Source organism: Sebastes fasciatus, chromosome 15 (genome assembly GCF_043250625.1).
Source record: "Sebastes fasciatus isolate fSebFas1 chromosome 15, fSebFas1.pri, whole genome shotgun sequence".
Classification (NCBI taxonomy): domain Eukaryota; kingdom Metazoa; phylum Chordata; class Actinopteri; order Perciformes; family Sebastidae; genus Sebastes; species Sebastes fasciatus.
Genome location: NC_133809.1, coordinates 32530067 through 32549291, shown reverse-complemented (window position 1 = coordinate 32549291; position 19225 = coordinate 32530067). Strand labels below are relative to the sequence as shown.

The 19225-nt window shown below is 44.5% G+C and overlaps 1 protein-coding gene across 2 annotated transcripts in view; it reads left to right on the top strand.

The window, feature by feature from the left end:
* syne3 (spectrin repeat containing, nuclear envelope family member 3) overlaps window positions 1-19225 on the top strand; it is an 81220-nt gene that overhangs the window by 11503 nt on the left and 50492 nt on the right. For both annotated transcript variants that reach the window (XM_074659954.1, XM_074659955.1), the window contains exons 4-6: window positions 6899-7208; window positions 11577-11732; window positions 12514-12873. In XM_074659954.1, coding sequence (XP_074516055.1) covers window positions 6899-7208; window positions 11577-11732; window positions 12514-12873 — 826 coding nt within the window. The remainder of the gene's footprint in view (window positions 1-6898; window positions 7209-11576; window positions 11733-12513; window positions 12874-19225) is intronic.

Sequence of the window (19225 nt, the reverse complement as noted above, 5' to 3'; positions counted from 1 at the left end):
CACTGGGGAAGCTGGCACCAGAGAATATTTGGCAATTTTTCTTGATAAATGACTTAAACCAATTAATTGATTAGTTTACTTATTCTGTCAGCCAAATGTGTCACATCCGGAAGGATTAGAAGGAGTTGAAATGCGTGACTTCTCCACTTTAAGAACGTATCATTTTATTAGTGAGTCAATTATAGTCGTAAATATTTAGTTTTGATAACATCAGCCTGAGAGCTAGTTAAATTGGAGTAGTATGTTATTAGGCAGTTATCACACATCTGGTTTGCGCCATATCTGATGCTATATGCCAAATAGCTGCGGGCTTGTAGTCGTATTTTAATTGCTTTGTTCAGCAAATAGTTTGCTGTTTATTTAGATAGGTAAATAAGTTGGAAGGGAAATAGAATCCAGTTTTTATAAGATGTTAAATTGTCTTTAAGACAAGACCGTTCTCTATGTCATAACATGTCAAACTGCAGCCCAACAGGCAACAACAGCTGTCAGTGTGTCAGTGTGCTGACTTGACTATGACTTTCCCCAAACTGCATGTGATTATCATAAAGTGGGCATGTCTGTAAAGGGGAGTTCTATTTCGTTCTTCCTGACTGCCAGAGGCAGTGTTTAACACTGGATGTTATCCATCTCGCGCACGCGCAGGTCAAGTATTTAATATCAACAAAGTCACATGTGACCTGGGATGACGTAGTTTATATAAGCCCACGTCATCATCAGAGATGTCCCTTGAATCTTCTCGCGGCAGGTAATCCGCGAATGCAGGTTGATTAAAGAGATAAGCCGTTGACTTTTCGCTGGAAGCCCTGCAACCGCATGGTTGGAGCTACGGTTTCGTCCTCCAAGGGCTGCGATTAGTTAGTCACGGCTACACTCTAACACTTTAGACGCTGTAACACCGGTGTTTTTCGCCGGTTCAATTCAGCGAGGCTAACGACAGGTGAGCTAGGATAACAAGGTGAGTATATCCTCCCGTCGTTAGAGTTTAAGTTACGTTTGTTGATAGGAGTCTGTTTTCGGTCTCCTTTATTGTTTATTGCCGCCGAGCTAAGTGTTTGCGCTACAGTATCGGCGAGCCTCCGTCGGACAACGAGCCCCGTTGGGCTGTTGTCGGCTAATTCATTTCCTTTTACAGTGTGTATTGCAGCAGCGAGTGATTTCGCTCGTTAAAGCAGACATCTCCTTTGTTGATAGATAGAGCGAAAGTGGACTGTTTGGCAACTAAGGTCGACACGCTGACATCAGAGTTTGCTGAGATTAAAGCGCTGCTCCTTAACCTTCAGCCAGGCAGGGTGAACGCAACCCAGAATGACAGCCCGCAGGCTATGACACCTACCCCACCGGGATGGGATGAGGATGCCCTGTCTACGAGGGCTTCCTGTAGCCAGTTCTGTGAGGACCGGCCTGGACAGGGAGAGCTAGTAGCCTCCACCCACGCTTCTGACACCTGTTCCCAGCAGTCAGGAAGTGGGTCCAGGGCAGGCTCAGAGTCTGCTCCAGCGACAGTTAAGCCAGTGGTCCGTATGGCTCTGGCACGCTTAGGCTTGGATGAGGCCCCGACTGCGGGCACCTCATCCAGTGCATTTTTTAGGTGGGCCCCGCCCCTGGCGGGTTTCTCCGTTCCACCCTCCCAGCCATACATTGAGGAGCTCCACAAATGCTGGCCAGACCCGAAATCGCTTTCCCACCACACCACTGACGGCAGGGCCTTAGCTTCAATGCAGAACGCTGACACTTACGGACTGGGTAAGATGCCAGCAGTGGAGCCATCTATTGCCGCCCTTATTGTGTCTCCCAATGAGGTCTTGAGGCCTGATGCTCGCTGTCCCAGGCCCCAGTGTCGCATCACAGACGACTTTCTAGTCAAGGCTTATGAAACAGCGGCACGCATGGGTCGTCTTGGAAACTCTCTTTCCCACCTGATACTATCCTTGTCCCAGTCCCTGCAAGCTGCTGGCGTGGATGCTTCCGTCCAGAGCCTCAGTGATGCATCCCTGCAGGCGTTCGGTCTTATCACAAGGGAGCTTGGCAGACTAATGTCGACCCTTACGCTGACTCGCCGGCAGGTATGGCTGGCCCAATCTCCGCTTTCGGAGCCGGGCCGGAGAGCCCTCCGCACTCTCCCCGTGGTTCCGGGGGAGCTGTTTGGCCCAGCAGCACAGCAGGCCTTGGAGCGGGGAATCCAGGCGAACCAGACTCGGCAGCAGTTTGCTAGCTTCCGGGAACCTACGCCTTTATTGCGACAGCGTCCCCCACAGGGTGGTGGTACCAGTCGCCCTCGGCTTCCAGCTCGTCCTGATACGTACCCGAGGACCTTGTAGGCTCCGGCACGGCCGGTGCCTCAAGCGAGAAGGGGTCGGGGGTCAGGGTATCGCCCCCCCAGGTACCCAAAGGGCCAGAGGGGAAGATCCTGATGCCCCGGGGCCGGCAGTCGGACGCTTCTCCCAGCAGCAACTCAGCTGCTGGGAAAGCAGCACTTCAGACCCTTGGGTGGTGGCTACGCTTTCCCAAGGGTACAATCTCCAATTCCAACGCCGACCCCCAGTTTTCAGTGGGATCAGACTGACCACGGTCAGAGATCCCACAAAGTCCCAGGCACTCAGACAAGAAATATCCACCCTCCTGGGGAAGGGTGCCATCGAAGAGCTGGGGCTAGTGACACAGCAAGGTGGGTTTTACTCAGTTTATTTTCTGATTCCAAAGAGAGAGGGTGGGTTTCGCCCTATACTGGACTTACGAGGGCTGAACACATTTCTGAAGGTGTTGCCCTTCCACATGCTGAGTACAGCAGATGTGCTCCAAAACGTGACACGGCACAGTTGGTTCACATCCATCGATTTGAAGGACGCATACTTTCACGTCCCAATAGCACTACCTCACAGGCAGTACCTGCGCTTCGCATTCGAAGGCAAGGCCTTCCAATTCAAGGTGCTCCCATTTGGTCTTTCCCTTGTCCCACGGGTCTTCACAAGGTGCATGAGGGCGGCACTCACCCCGATGCAAGCCAGGGGTATGCTTATCCTCCCATACCTGGACGATTGGCTAATTTGTGCTCTGACCAGGGAACAGGCAGAGCGGGACACTGCGTCCCTTCTGCATCACGTGACGAGGTTGGGCCTTACCGTCAACCATGCCAAGAGTTGTCTCATACCCAGCCAAAGGGTAGTGTTCATTGGTTTAACTCTGGACTCCCGCCATATGCTGGCCTTCCCAACACCAAGACGAGTAAACGCCATACTCCAGCTCCTCCTCCGGTTCCGGAAGAACAGGAGGTTGAGGTACAGCCTGTTTCTCAGGCTGTTAGGTATGTTGACGTCAGTAACATCAGTAGTGCCACTGGGCCTCCTGTACTTACGGCCATTCCAAATTTGGATCAATGGTCTCCAATTAGATCCAAAGTCCCACAGATCCAAGAGAGTCAGGGTGTCCAGCCGATGCCTCCTTGCATTGCGGCCATGGAGAGCCGGGGCATATCTGGCCAGGGGCATCTCATTGGGTTCGATTCCCTCACGTCGCGAGGTGGTGGTGACCGATGCTTCGCCCTCCGGCTGGGGGGCAGTATGGCAGCACAGAGCGATAAGGGGGCTCTGGACAGCACAGGAAGCGGTGGAGCACATAAATGTGCTCGAGCTCCGTGCTATATATTTGGCACTTCGCAAATTCCTACCACATTTGAGAGGCAGGCATGTTGTTGTACCTCAGAGTGCCTCTGTGCCAATAATACTGAGATTTTTGCAGTCTTTGCTGGAGAAGAAACTCTCTCCTTCTACCTTGAAGGTCTATGTAGCTGCTATTTCAGCCGGGCATGTCAGAGTGGATAACCAGACCGTGGGGTCTCACACTCTGGTGACCCGATTTCGTAAAGGAGCCCAGCGGCGGAACCCCCCGCAGGCTGTCAAGGTTCCCTCGTGGGAACTGCCTCTGGTGCTAGAAGCCCTTTGTCTCCCCCCCTTCGAGCCTCTGGAGCAGTCGGGGCTGGAGTGGTCTTCAGTAAAGGTTGCTTTCCTTTTGGCGATGGCATCAGCAAAACGTGTGAGTGAACTTCACGCCTTGTCAATGAGTGAAACGTGTATTCGCTGGAACTCGGATGGCACAGGGGTAGCACTTTGGCCTAACCCATAATTTTTCCCGAAGAGGTTGGCTCCGGCCCACTCTAATCAGGTCATTGAGCTGGCAGCTTATGACCCTTCATGCCTACAGGGTGAAGATGCTAAGTCAGCAGAACTGCTCTGCCCAGTGAGGGCCTTAAGGCATTATATACAGGTGACTGCGAGCTTTCGCCGCTCTGATAGTCTGTTTGTCTGCTATGGGGGCCATAGGAAAGGGCACACCCTGTCCAAGCAGAGGCTTTCCAGGTGGATTGTTCAGGCCATTGAGGAAGCATACAGGTCAAAAGGACTGCCTTTACCTCTTAAAGGTCACCTATTATGCAAAATGTACTTTTCCATGTCTTTTAAACATCAATATCTGTCCCCAGTGTGTCTACAGGCCACCATAGTATCATAAAAGACCATCCTCTCTCTTTTTCTCCTCCTCCGTTTGTCCGGAAATGGGTGCAGAAAAAAAAATCGCTTTTTTTCCTTCTCTTCTGACGTCATTAGAGAAATGCAAGCCGTGTAGGGGTTTCCTGGTCGAACCAGAGAGAACCTTCAGTAGCTGACCCCGCCCCACAGCGCGTCACTGTCTCTCCTCCTCAACCTAACTTGAGCAAAGTCTGCAAGAACCAGCAGAACAGGCTTCATGTACTCCCATCATCTAAATATAACATGTTCTTTCACAAAGGCTTTATGTAATTACACTGTTTAAACAGATGATATTTATATATTATATATATTTGATGTCATGCATGTAGCAGAGTACAGGTAGTAAATAGTGACTTGTAAGCAACACAACACATTTCTGTTTCACAGTCAAACTTTATTTGAGTTGACAGATGACAATATTAATTATTCACAGCATTTGTAATCATCTCACCTGTTAGTTAGTTATGTTAACATGGTACAGGAGAAAGTCTTCAGCTCTGGTAAACTATGGTAAGCTAAGCTCCGGTGGTCTGTAGTCATGGTAACACAGAGACAGCTACTACTGTAAATAATATACCATTACTCTGATCTTCCATACATTTATCTTTTAGCAGAAATAATGAACTGACTACTGTTTCACATCTTCTATTTTCCACCCTGATGGTCGCTGTGTTTACACACCGTGTCATAGCGGTAGCATGTAGCTAATCCGTTAGCATGTAGCTACATGCTAACGGATTAGCTCTGTATCTCCCATCTGCTTTCAGCTATCTGCTCTCCTCTGGGATGATTCTGTCGGTCATTTCTCACAGATGGATCTGTAAAGACAGACGTAAAACAGAGTGTATGTTTACGGTTTACAGAGTTGATGCATGAGGTAAACACTGAGTTAACTAACAGAGCTATAAATAGTATTATTTACCTGAGAGAAACCGTCAGGAAAACCTGGAATCTGGACCGCAGATGTTCATCATGTGTCGCCGATTTCTGATCAGATTCCTCCGGTAACGTGCGCTGGGTGAAGTTTCTGGTTTATAAACTTTAAAGTGGTTTATAAGCTCTATTCTAGCTGCCTCTCCCTCCACTCCTCTCTCTCCACTCGTCTCTCTCTCCAGAGCTTCTCCGGGAGGGAGGGGGAGGGTGACGCTGTTGTTGTTGAGGAAGTTTGATTGACAGAAAACGCTGACCAATCAGAGCAGAGTGGGAGGAGACAGGCTGTGAATCAGTGGTTTTCAGACAGAGGCTGAATTAGGCTCTGAGGCAGGCAGACTCAGGCTGCAGTATGAGAAGAATAAAGGGTTTTTTGAACATTGCAGCATGTAAACATGTTCTAGTGCAACATTAAAATACATCTATGAACCTGGAAATGAGCATAATATGTGACCTTTAATATCAGAGGCCACTCCACCAGGAGTGTCTCCACTTCCTGGACAGCGCTACGGGGGATCCCCCTAAGTGATATCTGCGCTGCGGCCAGCTGGGCTACTCCATGCACCTTTGCCCGTTTTTACAGGGTCAATGTTGCTGCTCCCCATGCAGTAGCATCGGTGGTCTTTCAGGAATCCACAGGCCGTTCCCGGTGAGGTGGGTTTTCCTCGTGACTACGTTGGTAGTCGTCATCCAGTGTTAAACACTGCCTCTGGCAGTCAGGAAGAACGAAATAGAACGAGAGTTACGTATGTAACTACGGTTCTATGAGTTCTGGATGACTGCCAGAGTTGGCTGTCACTCGGAATCTTGGCGAGAAGATTCTGGAGGGACATCTCTGATGATGACGTGGGCTTATATAAACTACGTCATCCCAGGTCACATGTGACTTTGTTGATATTAAATACTCGACCTGCGCGTGCGCGAGATGGATAACATCCAGTGTTAAACACTGCCTCTCGCAGTCATCCAGAACTCATAGAACCGTAGTTACATACGTAACTCTCGACTCGTGGGTACCCATAGAACCCATTTACATTCACTGATCTGGAGGTCAGAGGTCAACGGAACACTTTGAAAATGGACATGCCAGTTTTTCCTCATCAAAATTTAGCGCAAGTTTGGAGCGTTATATATATCCTCCTTCGCGACAAGCGAGTATGACATGGTTGGTATCGATGGATTCCTTTGGTTTTCTAGTTTCATTCATTCATATGATACCAGTATTTTCACTCTAGTTTTAAAACTGAGCCCTCTACAACCTAAAAATCGCAAGTTGCGTTAATGCTTTAAAGAAATTAGTGGCGTTAAAACAAATTTGCGGTAACTCGTTATTATGGTGTTAACTTTGACAGCCCTAGTTGAAACATATGCGTATGTAGTCTGTAGTAAACCAGACCCAAACTGCTCAGCCTAACTCCTCTTCATGTGTTTCACCTCCCACCCAGTCGCATAGAGTGGGTGTGGCTCCACTGGGGCGAGTACCTGAAGGCCTACGAGGAGTTTGAGCTGTGGTTGACGAGTCGGCAGCGCAGTCTGGATGTCGCGGTGGAGCTGCAGCTGGGGGTGAAAGAGAAGCTCTGGCAGGTGGACCAGCAGAGGGTGGTGGTGAGCGACATCCACGGCCAGGCGGCGCTGTTGGAGAGGCTGCTGGACGAGGCCACCGCGCTGCACAACAGAACCCAGGACCCCAGCGTGGAGCCCCAGGCCCAGGAGAGGCTGCAGGAGGCCTACAACGATGTCAGAGATAGAGCAGAGGTAAGCTGCTTACTCATGTGGTCAGACTCTACTGCAGTGCAGCCTGTTGCATACTTACATACAAGGTGTGCATATGCTTAGAGCCATTGCAATAGGTGTGTGACAGATGCGACTGCAGTAGTATTGCTGCTAATAAAACAAGAAACGTGACTTCCATACACAGTGAGTCCATCTCTTACAGTACTGCCATACATAAAAATATCAGTGCGGCAGCAGACATGGGCTGTATTCGAAACCGCATACTGCATACTACTGAGGAGCGCAGTATGCAGTATACAGTACATACTGTATACTGCGTTCCTGAGTAGTATGCAGTATGTGACAGTTAAAGTGATGTATTTAGCAGTATGCTAGACGAGGCTTAAGCCTTTAAACCAGCTCTTAAAGCAGGACAAAAAAAACAAACTTGTACCACTATTACAATATTATCAAAAAATACAACTTTGATTTTGTTGTTTATGTTATGCTTGTTTACTTTACAAGATACTGCAGGTTTAAACTATTTATTCTAACAGCTCATAATGAAGTCCGACAAACAGGATCATCAACGAGGAGAGACGGGAAATATAAAATATTGATCCACAACGTTTACTTTACTCAAACTGCTTTTTCAGTTACAGCAAAAAAAAAAGTGGACTGATCTCCCTCCAGATATTAGAGAAATGCTAAAAAAGTGTCATGTTGTCTCATCAGGAATCTCTCTGCCCCGTCAGAAGCTGCTCTTTCCCTCGCGACTCTGCTGCTCTGCAGCCGCTCTGTGAGCGTCACTGGCCGGCTCTCCAGCGAGCTACGCCCGCGGGCGATTGTGGAGCTTTTTCACTCGAAAAAAGGCAAATAAACACAGGTTCCTGTAAATTTATAATGGACATCTGTGTTGTGATGTTTAAACAAACTATCCGTCAACAAGGAAATAAAAGCCTCTTGCCTATGAGACCGGAGTGAGCTCCAGCAGCTCATAGCGGTCTCTGAGCGTGACTACCCGGCTTGCTGGCAGCGACCCGGGCAGGCACTAGCTGGCTGTCACGGTGTTTTGTGGAGCTTCTAAACTCCGACAACGGTGGAACAAATGTTTGATTCACCATCTAACTTCGTAAAACTGCCGATATTAATAATCTACACAGTTGATTTCTCGCCTCAAAAACTTTCAGAAGTGAATTTAGTGTTGAAATGGCTACAAAAAACGTAAAAAACAAGCAGCTTTTGGCTGCTGTTTTTGTACCGGTAGCCTGTACTGTTCCAGCGCTTTGCATTGTGGGCGAGATAGACTGGTCCGATGCATACTGGAGAATTTTTCCAAATCAGTACGTCATCCGGGTATTTTTGGCATACTGGAGATTTTGCTTTTGTTCGCATACTGCATACTACGTACTACATTTTGGCCAAATCAGTACGTACTACTAGTATAGTATGCGGTTTTGAATACAGCCATGGGGTATCCCCCCACAAAGTCGAATCTGATTTGTCAAGTCTTGTGTATCGTTAACTGATCGTTGAATCAGTTTTTTGGGGGGTTTTTTGCTCATTGATCCCCCTCTGATTAAGATTTATGCATCTATAGAAAAACATCAACATGATTGGCTGAAATTGGGGCTGTGAATCGATTAAAATAGTTAATCGCGATTAATCACACATTTTTATTTGTTCAAAATGTACCTTAAAGGGAGATTTGTCAAGTATTTAATACTCTTATCAACATGGGAGTGGGCAAATATTCTGCTTTATGCAAATGTACGTATATATTTATTATTGAAAATCAAATAACAACACAAAACCTTATTATTATAAGGTGTTATTTAGTCTTTCTGAGGCTGTCGCCAAGATCTGGCTCTGATGGTCCTGTTAATTTGCATAGTGCAACTTAGTCCATGTGGTGATTTATTCATGCACACTAAGGAGATTTATTGAAAGCATATGAGTTATTTGTATTAACAGTATTATTAATTCTATTTTTTACTACAATTGGCTGATATGTACCCCAGAACAGGCTACAGTATATATCATGATTTATTGGGAGAAACCGAGCAAATCTATGTACAATCAGACATTTATCTCCCCCATATAACCCCAATGGAATGATCCTTTGTTTCATAACCACATTTTTCCCATCACTGCAACAACTGGACTGTGAGATTGGCAGTCGAATCGGGCTCCTTGGATCGAATCGTTGAATAGTTGACTATTCAGGGTCACCCCTACAGCAGACTGTCATAAAACATTTAAATGTTTTTGTTTTCCGTTTTTTACAGCAGCAACTTATAAGCCAAGAGGACGAACATAATGCTGAAGTAGGCGTGCATAACTCTGCTCTAACAATATAAAAATAGTATAATGCTGCGCATAGAGCAATTTTTAGTAAGATTTGCATAGGTCATGGCCTCGAGGCACACATCTCTATGTCTCATGTCAGTGATCAGGGTCTTGCACTTTTGCACAAGTATGGACAGAGCCTTGCACCCAGTCTGCCTGTGACAGCTCTGGTTATGCTAATGCAAAGGATGTATAGTACATTTGCTTGAGGTTTATGTGAAAGTGTACACAGGTCAGCTGGTTGAACGTGTGTAGAAAAATACTTTAACAGTTTCAGCACATGAAGAGAGAGACAAAGCAAGTAAATTAATAAACTAAAGAAGAAAGAATAGAAAATGAACCATGCAGTGAAAAAAGCTTGTTAATAAAACAGAAGAGAGTTCCTTTGTCTGAATAAGGAACAGCTTCTTTGTTAACAGGAAGTAGAGAGCTTGAGAAACCCTTCCAGTTGCAATGCCAGTGGCTTGAAAAGTTGTTTATGATGCGCTCATGCTTCCCAACCAACACCACACACACATACACACACACAAACACACACACACACATACACACATATAGAGTACATATTGTTGACTAAGTTTACTAGTAGTTTTGTGAAGGATCAAGGAAACAGGAATTGTGGCTGTGAGGTTAAAAGGTTGAAATGTTTTCACTAAGGATTCTAATTTAGATTTTTTTCCTAACTGATAACCAACCCTCATTAACCGATTATTAACCATCAACTGACAAGCATGCAGCGGTGCTATTTTTAGTGACTAACAATCCGCCCAGCTGCAACTAAAAGCTGATGCACAAACAGGTTAAATCCATCAATTATCACCAGCAGCAGCAGTATGAGCACAACAGACAACTGAGTCCCCACTTCACCAGACTAGGAGAGTTACTGTAGCAGCCACGACACTGTGTGTATTCTCCCCGTAAGTCTCCACCGTATAAATGAGTTGAGCTGCGAGCTGACTGGCTACTCTGTAACGTTAGCGAGTGTTCGACAAACCGTGTGTGACGACGGTGAGTACGAAGTTTTCAGTAGTATTGTAGCTGTGAACATAGCGGTAGCAGTGTGTGCAGTTTATTTGTTGGTGAATAAATGCCACGACTCCTCCAAGCCAACTTCCTGTAATCTGCAACAGCGGCTCAGACTCACTTAAGGTGGGCTGTTAAGGTGGACCAGCTATTCTCCTTTAAGTGACAAGCCGCTCTTCTGAGTTTTGCTCAGCTTTTCATTTAATTTTGAATATTTCTTCTAACCGATAATAATCCCAATAATCGGTTAAAAAACGGTTAAACGGTTAATAATTACCATCCCTATTTTTCACTGAGGAGATGATGGTGTGGGGGAGGCTCACTATGTGTGAGAGTGTTAGTGGGATTTGCATTATATTTGAATCACAGTGAGCATACAGTATGTGCCCACAAATCAGTGATCCCTTAATTTACATGAACAACATGCATTTCCAACTTAAACTCATGTTTACATCTGTACCTTACTCTCTCTCTGACTGAATCCCTCAGCCATACAAAGCATGCTGATGTCTATAATCAAAGCTGCCAAGGAAGACAGCAGTTTAGTGTTTACTGATTTAGAGCAGAGATACTGTTGAATTAGTCATACTGCTGCTTTTCTCTTCCGTGAGCCGCACAGTGAGACGGCTCTTCCTCTTCCCTTTTCAGACAGCTCTTTCTTTTACCACACACATCCACCAAGTCAATCTTTACCTACATCATGCATTCACACGAACACACCAGTCTGCTGGCAAATCTGTACTTTTGACTCCAAATGGGAAAGTTGTGATTTAAATAATGCTGTGTTTGACGAGGATACTATTTTGTGGAAGCACCTCCTACCTGTGAACTGGCTCTTTTTAGTAGTCTCTGTGTTCTTCAACGTGGTCTCAAGAGTCTTGTCATTGAAGTAACAGATCTCAGTCTCACAGGAGTATACAAATTCACATTCACGCTCCACGCTCAGATACCCAAATATCAAGTCTGTGATGTATGCTGAAAGATCTTCGTTCATTTTAAACAGTGCGCTGCTAAAAATGTGTTCTCCTGCTGTGCTAGGAGCGTCTGTCGCTGCTTCAGAAGATCGCTGAGGAGCACCAGACGTACCAAGGCTGCGTTCAGAGGTTCCAGTCCTGGCTGCTGTCAAAAACCAAGGAGCTGACTGATCTGATGGAGAGGGAGGATACAGCCGAGAACAAGCTCAAAGCCTTACAAGTGAGACTCACTGAAGCTGAATTAGGAAGCTGCTGCTTGATGTCTTTGTTATTTTCAACAGGCAAAGGGAGAATATTCTATCTGGAGTTTGAATAAATAGTCTCAGCTGTGTAACATCTAAAAGTACCAACCAAATGAAGAGTGAATATAATTATCCTCATGGTGAATCGTGCCTGAGCAGCAAGACATCAAAAGAGCATAAATGGATGGATACAATAAGTGTGGTCTGTAGCATGGTGAAAGCATGTTGGGGGACAAAGGAATGGAGAACATATATAATACTGCAGTACTCCAAATATAAATCCAAGTTCTGTTTAATCCTACTGCAACTGCACCGTTAAAGCTCATTTGATTTTTGTCTTTATTTCAGTTTGATTTTTAGGGCTGTCAAAGTTAACGCGATAACAACGTGTTAATGCAAACTCGTTTTAAGACCACTAATTTCTTTAACGCATTAATGCAACTTGCATCATCATCAGATGAAACAAGAAAACCTAAAGAATCCATCGGTACCAACCATGTCATACTAGCTTGTTGTGAAGGAGGTTAAATAACGCTCCAAACTTACGCTACATTTTGGTGAGGAAAAACTGGCATGGCCATTGTCAAAGGGGTCCCTTGACCTCTGACCTCAAGATGTGTGAATGTAAATGGGTTCTATGGGTACCCACGAGTCTCCCCTTTACAGACATGCCCACTTTATGATAATCACATGCAGTTTGGGGCAAGTCATAGTCAAGTCCAACACATTGTAATGTTTCTTCTTCTGCCTCCGTGTCAGGCTCTGGACGATAGCGTGGCCGGCGAGGAGAAGACCCTGCAGCATATCGAGGGAGTGGCGGAGGCGGTGAGGGGTAACACCTCTCCCTCTGGTGCGGAGATGGTGGTGGAAGAGGCCGAGGAGCTGAGGCTGGGCTGGCAGAGGCTGAGGCAGGGCCTGTGTGAGACTGAGGAGGGCCTGCGCTCCAGCCTGGACTCCCACAGTCAGTACATGGCCAGATGCCAGCGGCTGGGAGAGGACATCGGCCACCTCAGGGTGCTGCTACAGGAGCTGGACCAGGAACTGGGGGAGGGCCGCGAGGCGAGGGACCGCACTGACCAGACCGAGGAGCAGATGGTGGGCCAGTGGAGGAAATACACGGTAGGTTTTCTAAATATATCAGCAGTATTCTAAAGTTTAGTGGAAGTGTCCTAGATGCAGGAAACGTATTGTATAATATGTATTGATGGCTACTCAACTGAAGTTCCTTTGAACCTGTCATGTATTTCTGGCGTGTAATTTTCATAAAGTTCTATGTGAGGTGAAATTTGAGAATACAAATACAGCAGACAGAAGGCAAAATTCTCAGTGACAGTTCAGGGGGATGTACTGTATGAATGTATAAAAGATAGAGACTCACACTGAGAATGTTTGTGAATTCTGTTAAACTCATAGACTGTATAGAAGAAGTGGACGTAGTCACCGTGATGTCACCCATTATTTTGTGGACTGCTGTTTTGAATTCTCAAATTCAGCATTTTGGCTGTCGCCATCTTGGTTTTTGGAACCAGAACTGTTTTTTTAGGTTAGGTTACAACCTGTTCACACATTGGCAAGAAAAAAAGTTTTTTAGGTGTAAAAAGTAACATACAATCCCTTTTAATATCGCTAACAATCTCTTCCAGGGGGGAATGCCCCCGGAGCACCCCACCCCCACATGATTTTAGTTTTGTATCTTGTCACCTTTGTCACTGCTCTAAAGTTTGCAGGTCTGAAAATACAACAATACATTTACTTGACAGTTTTGATACTCAGTGCTACGGACACATTTCTGGTGGTAGCAAAAACATGATTGAGGTTTGATACCCAGCTGTAGGTTTGAATATGTGAGTCTCCACTCCAGCATACCAAATCTATTTGCACCCGTCTGTCCTCCCCCATCCCTTCTCTATTTCTTGCTTTTATCCATTCTTCTCCGCGGTTGCTCACATTCATTTTGTATTTTGATGCCTTCCCTCGATGCCTTTCCTCTTTACATAAACATCATTCCTCCGCCGGTCCCTCTTAGAGGTGATACAATCTACGTGCCCTGACATGATGGCTCTTGACTGGATTCTTTTTCTCCATCACACTATATTTTACAGCCTATCTCACATGCCTGACACACTGTGGAAACAGAATCTTGCTGCCCTGTCAGGGAAGCTGCTTTATCACTTTAGTGGATCCACTGAATGAATGCCTCAGAGAGGTGTGGTAGAGTCACAATCACATTATTATTTCTATCTGGGACATGTGCCAGGTCCATCCATCTCTTTGTCTGACGAGTCACCGCTGGCTGTGGATTGATAAGCAGCATTGTGTAGTAGGACAGTGGGAATGAACGTGACAAGCTTTGCCGCTATAGAATTTAGCTTTCATATGTTGTTATATATGTATATAACATGCTGTTTGCAGCATGTGACAGATAACAGGCAGAATCAGCAGGAGACAATGAGTTGACAGTTCACAGAGAATCTTCCAGAGGTAGAGTTGTGTACCTGTGGAGCTGCTTCTGTCGGGTGTGACTGGAATGCTAAATGATCCGGTGGACTCGTCTGTCTATCTTCTGCTGCAATCTAGACAGGCTGTCACCTCACTGTGACACAGCCTGTTCTTACTTTTAGCTGAAGACGTGAAATGGATTGTAAACAACTCCAGTTTATCTAAATTGCAAATATGCCATTGTAGCTGAAATATTTCACTCCTGAGAATTTGCATTGAGTGGTAATGGAAATAAATGTCAAACAATTACAGAACACGCTCCAGTAATGGCGCTAACCTTAAAGAAAATACAGCTGTGTGCTCTTATTGAATAAGTGTGTTTAATAATTCATGAGAGCAGTTGCTAGAAATAAGACATTGGAACATTTTAGCCTCAATAAAAACAAAAAATGTCACATCTCTGTTGAATGCTGGATATATACTTAAAAGCTGAAGTAGGCAGGTTGGAGCAAATATGATAAAAAAAACAAAGTTATTTTTATCAAACAGTCACTATATCCTGACAGTAATACATGAGACAGGTAATCTGAAAAAATGATGTTCCTCCATGTCCTCCGGTGCTCCTAACGGCATCTACAAGATCTCACAGACTGGAGGAAAACAACCTATCAGAGCGGAGCTGGAGTCTGCCGTCTCCGATCAAACGGTCAAACTAGGCAGCGCTGATCAAACATAAATCAATATCTGTTACTGTAATGACTATTTCTCTCCTCATGTTCTCAGAATCATCTTGTAGTGTACTGTTTAGCTGTACAATGAGAAAGATTGTGACTCGGCAGCCATGTTGAGATCTACTGAGGAAATACCAAGCACCGCCCACCAGCCGGAGCTCACTTTCTCATTTTACAGCTAAACAGTACACTCACTACAAGATGATTCTGAGAACATCTGAGGAGATGGGCATTAAAGTAACAGAATATTGATTCATATTTGATCAGCGCTGCCTAGTTTGACCGTTTGGTCGGAGTTCGTGAGTGATTGACAGCTGCCTCCGTTGAATTAACAGCCAATAGGAACGCTCTCTCTCTCTATAATGACCTGTGATTGGTCAAAGTCTCCCATCAGTCACGGGCTAGATGTTCTAAAGCCGGAAAGCAGAGCCATGAGGAGGAGCAGAAGTCTAGTTTTCTCTCAGAACACTTGAATTACAATATGCTGAAAGGTTATTATGGAGTTTTTGCCCAATGATAAATAAATATACTGCCTACTGCAGTGCAGCCTTAAATGAGTTATGCCATACAGTATATCAAACAATGGCTGTCGGTCCCATCCAACCTGACAGAGCTCAAGAGGATCTGCAGAGAAAAATAGCCCAGGTGTGCAAACCTTGTCCCTCATACCTAAGAAGACCTGAGGCTGTAACCGCTGCCAAAGATACTTCAAATAAGTACTGAGTTAACGGTTTGAATTATGCCAATGTGATATTTCAGTTTTGTTTTTTTCAGTTTTTAATATACACATATACACATCAATATGTCTATACCCAAAAACTTTTAACAATTTAAGTCAAGCCCCAATAAGACACCGAGTCCTTTTCACCTGCAGGGTGTGGCTACGCGTTCTCACAAATACAAGTCTCATCTAGACGCTGGGCAACTTTTGTCAATATGGAACATGTTGCACATCGGTTATATTCTCCACAATTCAGGCGTTCAGTTCATTTTTACAGAAACCATGAGCACCAACATATAATTCATTCAGATTTACCGGCATGGTAAACAAGAGAGATGAAAAAAAAAGTAGTGACACTCCTTCTGAAACTGTCATAAAGTCTGAATGTATCCATTAGGGCTGGGAAATATAGAAATATGATATCGATATTATGATATGAGACTAGATATCATCTTAGATATTGGATATCGTAATATGGCATAAGTGTTTTCCTGATTTTAAAGACTGCATTACAGTAAAGTGATGTGATTTTCTGAACTGTCTGTTCTATTATTTGCCTTTACCCACTTACATGTAGTCATTATATCCACATTACTGATGACTATTTATCAAAATCTCATTGTCTAAATGTTTTGTGAAAGCACCAATAGTCAACCTTACAATATCAAAAATATTGTGATATTTGATTTTCTTCATGTCGCCCAGCTCTGGTGTCCATTCCGTGATTATTTATATTCCTTTAGTCCGTAAGGGTTCACCAATCGAATGAATCAAAACATTTTTTTCATAAAAATGAATCCAAGTTTAGACTATTGTCATGTGAAGTCCATTGCTGCTCACTGTGTGCTAACCGCACTTTAACTGACATAAACAATATTTTCTCTTCTCCCTGCCCTGTGTTTTCAGGTACGCTTGTTTTCGTTACCTTGCTAGATACAAAATAAAAGCGTCCTCTTTCTCTGTTTAGTTTTCTCCCCTTGTCCTTTTTCGGTATGCTACATAGGCTCGTCGCTGACGGGCAGGTGGGTTTAACAGGATAAAGAGAGGTGTTATGTCGGTATGCTGGTGCTCGGAGCTAGAGCAAATGAATGATTCATAATTATTTGATAGCCTAATTTTCAACAAGTAATTTTCATCTTTGCTGAGTGTGAGTTTTGTGTGAAAGGAATTAAAGGTCTGTCCCATATAGATGCCTGTACCAAATATAGGCTGGTTGAGTTCAGTGATTGAAGCAAAGCCTGGGCTATTAATTGCAGTTTTATGGTAAATGTGTATGTGAACTATTTCTCATATTTCTCTGAAAACAGTTGCAGTGCATTTATTCCCATTGGTAATAATTACCAACATACTGAGTTAGTTAGAAGGTCATGTAAAATAGTAATGTAATGTAAAATAAAGTGTATATATCTAGCTGTTTCAATAGTTTGAAGTTTGGTGTGGGGGTTTTCACATTATTGCAGCTGTGCATTTCAATGGACTCTTGTCACAGATGTGTCATAGCAGGGTAATGGCAGCTGAGGCTGATAAAAGTCATTATGGCTGCGTTTCATTTGGTGGTGCCAATTAGCAGCCAGCCAGTAATTACACTTTTGGTGCTTTCTTCTTGACACACCTGAAGCAAACTTACTCATTGTTAATTATCTACATCTGTGTCATTTAGTCCTTCGTGAGTGACATTAGTAATGGCTGCAGTCTGTTTACATGGGCCACTTCCAGGGCTTTGGCATTGTGCATGCACATCTAAATGATACAGAGCCATTGTTGCTTTTATTAGTTGCACCTGTGCTGTTCTTGCTATGTCTCGTCAAAGTATCCATCCAAGGTCTGTTGTAAAGTACAACAACAATGGAGGAGCTGCTTAAAGCTGAAAAGAGGCTCCAGATAGCTCACAGAACGTGGTGATATAGTAACAAAGTCTCAAAGTACACTTTTAAACGTTCAATTGGGAAAATGTTCACAATGTGACCAAGTTGGTCGTCACATTGGTTGTTACACACATTGCCATCATTTTCTATTGAATATTGGGGTAAGCCAATCAGAGTAAGGTCAGTCATGCCTTCACCATAGTAGCAAATAAATATTGCAACTGGGAAGGTCCAGTGATGTCATTGTGAATAATAATTACTCATGAGCTTCTGTTTGTTACAGGAAGACTATTGGGGTTTCAGAATAATGATAAATAATAATAGATTTTCCCATCTGAAATATTGTCTTCAACAAAATTACAAATTTACAATTCCATTACTATTTTAAATTTACTTATGTTTATATTTAAGCCCTATATTTTAACTGCATTATTTTATGCCTTAGATTATCATTTTGCTTTTACTTTTACTTGTGTGATTTCCCCTTTTTTATATATATATAAACTGGAAAAACAAAGTTTGGAAACTTGTGTTTGGTGGATTATTTCTCTGTTGTTACAATGCTAATGGTCATTGTATTTTACATGGTTGGAAAGTCTGTTTATTTACCTTCACAATGATGTCCAACATGTAAGGATCATGCATTTGTGGGATGAGCAGCTCAGCTGATTATGTGGGTAGCGCCCAAGAAAAATGTTCCAAAATGCTCTGCCAATGGTAAACAGTGTATTCTCCTGTTGGTGTTGACTCTTGTTTTGAGTTGTTTGGTGGATTGGATGATTGAACTCTCTATCAGTAACAAAGAACAAACAAGACATATTGGCAATTTTACACTTTATTCATTTAATACACCGTCAGGAGCCTCCGTAGCGGTGGAAGATCCATACGCAGCCACAACAGCCTGGCACCTCCTCCTCATGCTGGTCACCAACCTGGTCACACGTTGCTGTGGGATGGCGTTCCATTCCTCAACCAGGATTCGTTGCAGGTCAGCCAGCGTGGTTGTGTTGGTCACTCTAACACGTTCAGCACGCCCAAGCTGATCCCACAAGTGTTGAATTGGGTTGAAGTGTGGACTCTTGGCAGGCCGTTCCATTCTCTCTACTCCCACATTGTGGAGGTAGTCTGTGATAACCCTGGCTTTGTGGGGGTGAGCATTGTTTCTTGGAGGATGAAGTTAGGTGCAAGATTGTGGAGATATGGGATCGCCACTGGCTGCAGAATCTCATCCCGATATCTCCCTGCATTGAGATGGCCTTCAATGATGACAAGCCTTGTTTTGCCAGTGAGGGAGATGCCCCCCACCCCACACCATGACACTGCCCCCACCAAAAGCTGTTACTCCATCGCTGCAACAATCAGCATAGCGTTCTCCTTGTCATCTCCATACTTTGACCCTGCCATCCAACTTTGGCAGACAGAACCTGGACTCATCACTGAACATGACATTCCCCCACATGTTCAGGTTCCATTGTCTGTGTTGTCGACACCAGCGCAAACGGGCCTGACGGTGAAGGGCAGTCATTGCGGGCTTCCTGGTAGCCTTATGAGAATACACTGTTTACCATTGGCAGAGCATTTTGGCAAATTTTTCTTGGGCGCTACCCACATAATCAGCTGAGCCTGTTTATTTACCTTCGCAATGATGTCCCACTTGTAAGGATCATGCATTTGTGGGATGAGCAGCACAGCTGATTATGTGGGTAGCGCCCAAG